Raw genomic sequence first — 6,000 nt, 5'->3', positions numbered from 1 at the left:
GTATTGTGTGTAGATTGATGAGGCGGGGGAAAAACAATTGAATCAACTTTAGAATAAGGCTGCAATGTAACAAAATGCATAAAAAGTGAAGGGGTCTGAATACTTTCCGAATGCACCGTATATAGGTCGGCAATCAAAGAGATTCAAGCGTGCAGATTTTAGTCTTGATCTTTGAGCAAAACGACATAACATTCCAGCATTCGGGGTGGCAGGGTAGCCTAGTGGTTAGAGTGTTGGATTAGTAACCGGAAGGACAGTGGTCTGAGCTAGTCTACGGGCTACTTCATCCATTGCCACTTTAGTGCACTATTATTGAATGGCATTCCTCTAGTCACTTGGAATGTGAAAAATCACTTTACAAATAGGACATTTATGTTAGCAAGAAGCTGTTTACCTGAGAGTGATTTACAACCCAATGCCCCATACTGTCCAGGCATAATAATATACATACTACGTTTGTCTACATCTACATTAGTTCATGTGCAGGAACACTCCATAGACTGATGTAGGCCACTAAATCAATATTTAGAAATAGAAAAATATGTTTGTCCATGGCATTGATAAAATATTTACAAGCCACAAAGCACATATATTTCTCATTGAATGTATTTGTTTTCCTTTAATATTCTTCGGAGACTATTTGGAATCGCCTACTGTGCGCCAGTGAAATTCGATGCTGTCTCGAGAACCACCTGGGACAGATGTTGTTCATTACGCGCAGCGGAGTCGAACCGGGAACTGTTGTAGCGTGGCAAACATGTCTACAGTCTCCAGTGTTCACTGATAAGCAGACTTGACATGGACATGGGTACGGATTCCACACAACCCAGAGGCCTCGTTAAATAAACTAGATTCGTAATTAGAGTCCTCTTGCTGCTGTCTTCGCACTTGACTTCGAATTCATGACTGGCATGGGGGCACGGTATTGATGCGCTCGATATTGCGCTCAGATCTACAGAAGCCCACTCCGCCGGCCGCAACTCAACGCTTGAGGACGGAACTTCGCGCGTTGGTGTGAGACTTTTGGAGTTGCCTAATTGGAACCGCAATTTAGAGCAATGACGGACTCTACAGCCTCAGACCCGGTGAGCACCATCCCGGATCCAACTATTGTTGATCCGTCGACTGTGAACGGTCAGTGCGACCCGACAGATCAACAGCCACCCAAACGAGCAAGTCAGGGGGAACCTAAATTCAAGATGGACCAGGAGATGAAGATTGGCGATAGCGTGGAGGGGCAAGGTAGGCCGATAACTATGAGAAATCAAACAAAAATAGAACACGCCTGCTATTTAAACGTAGACTAGGCTACTTTAGCCTCGAGTGCGTCTGAATTGTGACATATGTGCGCCTTCATTGGATAATATCGCAATATTATTAATCATTTTCAAGGAAGTTTTTTTTATAAATGCTTTGTGCAACTAGAAATTATTGCAGTCCACTAACACAATATAATCGTCTTTCGATAGTACAAAGTAAGCCAACATTTTATGTACGTTTCGTATTTTTTCTTTTAGCAGAAATATCTCAACAAACTAAACTGTCAGTTACTCTGAACGCGTATGGGCTACTCCCAGCACGTTTCCAGAATTTTGATTATACGTTATAAGTAGTCTCTTTAAGCAGACTGGAGACTTAGAATATTTATGGTTTAGACTTCACTTGAAGGGGGTATAGTAAGGCAGCCATAACACATTTGTTAAGTTTGACACTGACAGACAAACCGCTTGATAATATCAGGGCACTATCTCCATCACCGATCCTACACATCTAAGGAATACATCTCTGAGATAATTGTATCAATGACCATTATAGTTTAACCTACATGCTGGTACTCAGCTCAGCCGACTCTAAAATAAAAAGAATGTCCACGCCCTCTAGCTCTTATATGCAATTCACCTTATTCAAAACACATTTTAGAGGACTATGTATGTATTTATTATGCTGATTCTGTTGCAAAATGTTTAGTCTGTTTCAAAACATTTTGCAACAGAAACCGTTTACTCCAAACTGAAAAAGTTTTGTAACGAAAAAGAGGCGTTCTATTGGACAAATTCAGGTAGGTCCCTCCCCGTTTATGCCGTCTTTTTCTGTTTGCTTCCAATTGGTTCTTAAACTTGTAAAATGGTTTCTTGTTGCTAGATGTAGTGAATAAATCCCAGGCTCTTGAGGTTGCAGTCGGTAGGACTCAGCTCGTGACCAACTTGATTTCATGTCTAGAAGATTAAATTTCTTGATGGCCCACAGTGCCTCACCATTATCACTATTGTGAGACAGTAGTTTACTGTGTAACCCTACACTATTATCACACCTGTGCCAGTCCTCACACCTCTGTGTTTTCAGTAGTCTACAATACAAGGATCCTTCAAATTTGTGTATTGCTTCATTTTTCTTTGTTACAGAAACCAGGAAGCTTCATAGCATGTAGATAATCTTAAATCTATTGTAGGCAATGGACAAACGATTATGATGTGATTGATAAAAGCATCAAGAATCTCACCCTTGCTTAATACCGTGTTGCTTTTGACAGGCTTACTGGAGAGCAGCATGAGGCTGAAGCCCCACGAAGCTCAAAGCTACCGCAAGAAAGCATTGTGGGTCTCCTGGGTTTCCATCTTTGTGACGCTGATCCTGGCAGTAGCAGCTTTCAGTGAGTATACATTTCTTCGTTCTCTTGTTCTCTCTGAGGGATGAGGGAATATGCCTGGTCCCAGATCTGTTTCTGCTGCCTTGCCAACTCTGGTGAGTTGATAAGACAGCACAAACAGATCTGTGACCAGGCTTTGAGGCAATGTCGTCCTGGTGATGATTATTTAAATGTGACAGTTCCCAATAGACTCTGATGAACTTGTCAATTTTGCAAATCTTATGACTATAGATAGCACACCACATGGGTGCATCTACTATAACACATAACATACAGTATACATACCATACTGCACATGTTTACTAAACATACTTTTGGCCAGGTAGTGTATGTGGGCACCCCTTCAAATTTGTGTATTTGACTATTTCAGCCACACTAGTTGCTGACAGGTGTATAAAATCGAGCACACAGCCATTAAATCTCCAAAGACAAACATTGGCAGTAGAATGGGGCTTATGAAGAGCTCAGTGACTTTCAACATGACACCATCATAGGATGCCACCTTTCCAACAAGTCAGTTGGTCAAATTTGTGCCCTGCTAGATCTGCCCCGGTCAACTGTAAGTGCTGCTATTGTGAAGTGGAAGTCTGGTTCATCCTTTGGAGCAATTTCCAAATGTCTGAAGGTACCACGTTCATTTGTACAAACAAAAGTATGCAAGTATAAACACCATGGACCCACGCAGCCCACGCTCAGGAAGGAGATACGTTCTGTCTCCTAGAGCTGAACGTACTTGGTCTGAAAAGTGCTAATCAATCCCAGAACAACAGCAAAGAACCTTGTGAAGATGCTGGATTAAACAGGTACAAAAATATTTATATCCACAGTAAAACAAGTCCTATATCAAAACAACCTGAATGGCCGCTCAGCAAGGAAGAAGCAACTGCACATTGGGACAAAGATCGTAGTTTTTGAAGAAATATCCTCTGGTCTGATGAAACAAATATAGAACTGTTTGGCCATAATGACCATCGTTATGTTTGGAGGAAAAAGGGGGAGGCTTGCAAGCCGAAGAACACCATCCCAACCGTGAAGCACGGGGTAGCAGCATCATGTTGTAGGGGTGCTTTTCTGCAGGAGGGACTGGTGCACTTCACAAAAAAGATGTCATCATGAGGAGGAAATTATGCGGATATATTGAAGCAACATCTCAAGACATCAGCTTGGTTGCAAATAGTTATTCCAAATGTACAATGACCCCAAGCATACTTCCAAAGTTGTGGCAAAAAGGCTTAAGGACAACAAAGTCAAGGTATTGGAGTGACCATCACAAAGCCCTGACCTCAATCCCATAGGAAATCTGTGGGCAGAACTGAAAAAGCATGTGCGAGCAAGGAGACCTACAAAACCTGACTCAGTTACACCAGCTCTGTCAGGAGGAATGGGCCAAAATTCACCCAACGTATTGTGGGAAGCTTGTGGAAGGCTACCTGAAATGTTTGACCCAAGTGAAACAATTTAAAGGACAAACTACCAAATACTATTTGAGTGTATGCAAACTTCTGACCCTCTGGGAATGTGATGAAATAAATAAAAGCTGAAATAAATCATTCTCTACTATTATTCTGACATTTCATATTCTTAAAATAAAGTGGTGATCCTTAACTGACCTAAGACAGGGAATTTTTAGTAGGATTAAATGTCAGGAATTGTGAAAAACTGAGTTTAAATGTATTTGGCTAAGGTGTATGTAAACCTCCGACTTCAACTGCACATCATCTGTGAGGTGGACATATTGACAATAAAGCAAACAAACAAAGCATGTTGGAATAGTTATTGAAAAGCTCAGATTTCTCTGTATTATATTAGAATACAGTAACTTCTATAGCTCTCATGAGCTCTTTTTTGTGTGATATAGCTCCACAAGACTTCTTCAGGATGGGACCCATGTGGATAAGATGACTCATGTTGTGCTTTTGGGGTTGCAGGGTGGAATCAGTATGGAATTAGATTTCATTTCGGCCAGTGTATGAACCTCAACCCCTCTTATAAGTCGGTCAAGTCATGACTTTTCGAATTTTACTGAGTTTTTTTCGTAATTTGCACTTTTTTTGGGGTCGACAATCCGCCATGGCTGATTTTAGAGTCATGCTATATTGTCGCCCTAGGTTTTAGTTGCAGTTGGATTTCCCAGATGCAGTAGGTACTAGGTACTAGGTTCACTGTAGGTGTTCAGGTTTACCGCATAAGGTTGGTAACAGGATTTGACCTTATTCCATGTCTTTAAATCATGTTGTCTTTTCATTTGTGATATATTCAACTAATACAAATGGTTTCAGTGATGCGTGAAAACGCAGCAGTGAATAGTGAATAGTCAACAGTGAAAAGTGAATACAAAACACTAACTTTCTATTGGCCAAGCGGCTCCATTCATCTCTGTATGAGTAAAGTGAAGATTCAGCAGCCGAGAAGAAGTTGCTGCTTTTCTGCTGACTGGAAACAGATCTGGGAACAGATCAAAGTGGAGCCATATTCAGCAGCAATATTCAGGGGAGTTTCAAACTCAAGGTTGCAAGGGCCATGTCCCAAATGCCCCCTCTTCCCTATATAGTGCACTACTTTTGACCAGGGCCCATATAGGGCTCTGGTCAAAGATAGTGCACTATATAGGGAAGAGGGAATAAGGTGCTATTCAGGACACAGATAAGGTTTGATACTTAGCCAAGGCTGTGAAGAATATAAATAGCGAAGACTGAAGCCTTGATCAAAGGATGTGTGCCTGTCTTGCCTAGAGCTATGCTTGTTATCTACAGCTAACAGTACATTATAATACTGACATATTTGTGCCAAGCAGAGTCATCAAGTCCCATTTTTATTCTTTGGAATGGCTCGTCCGGGTATCAATCCTCCAACCTTCCAATCTCAGGTGGATCATCTAACCACAAGTCCACTGAGTTTGAGAAAGATACAGCCATTGTAAAAAGTGATCTGCTTGCACACTGATATCTCATTACCCTGAAATCAACCTGCCCCTCAAGAGAGAAACAGAGAAGGCAACAAGCCCGGGTTCAATCACCTCCTCCATGCAGTGTCAGTGTGGAATGAGAAATAGGAATTCAATTTATAATAGTTCTACAAGCTCTTGGTTTAGCCACAGTGGTATGGGATTATGGGGACACACAACTGTTGTTATAGTATTGGATTAATCTGGTCTGTAATTGTGTTTTCCACTGCAGAGTTTCCTGTTTCTAAATGAGCAGCACATTTCCTGTTCTGATGAGGGCAGCAGTCCTTCCTCCTTTTTCTCTGCCAGTGGGTGTGTGGTGGAAGTTACTTTACTTTTAACACCCCTCTCTCTCTCTCTCTCTCTCTCTCTCTCTCTCTGTCTCTGTCTCTGTCTCTCGGCAGGTTAA

The 6,000-nt window shown here is 41.5% G+C and overlaps 1 protein-coding gene across 1 annotated transcript in view; it reads left to right on the top strand.

Moving 5' to 3' along the window:
• The first annotated feature begins 718 nt into the window (after positions 1-718).
• LOC115134307 (transmembrane protein 163a-like) overlaps positions 719-6,000 on the top strand; it is a 50,354-nt gene continuing 45,072 nt past the window's right edge. The window contains exons 1-2 of the mRNA XM_029668143.2: positions 719-1,242; positions 2,531-2,650. Of these exons, the coding sequence (XP_029524003.1) occupies positions 1,059-1,242; positions 2,531-2,650 (304 nt within the window). The 5' untranslated portion in view covers positions 719-1,058. The remainder of the gene's footprint in view (positions 1,243-2,530; positions 2,651-6,000) is intronic.

Source organism: Oncorhynchus nerka, linkage group LG2 (assembly GCF_034236695.1).
Source record: "Oncorhynchus nerka isolate Pitt River linkage group LG2, Oner_Uvic_2.0, whole genome shotgun sequence".
NCBI lineage: Eukaryota > Metazoa > Chordata > Actinopteri > Salmoniformes > Salmonidae > Oncorhynchus > Oncorhynchus nerka.
This window is presented reverse-complemented; position numbering and strand designations above follow the sequence as displayed.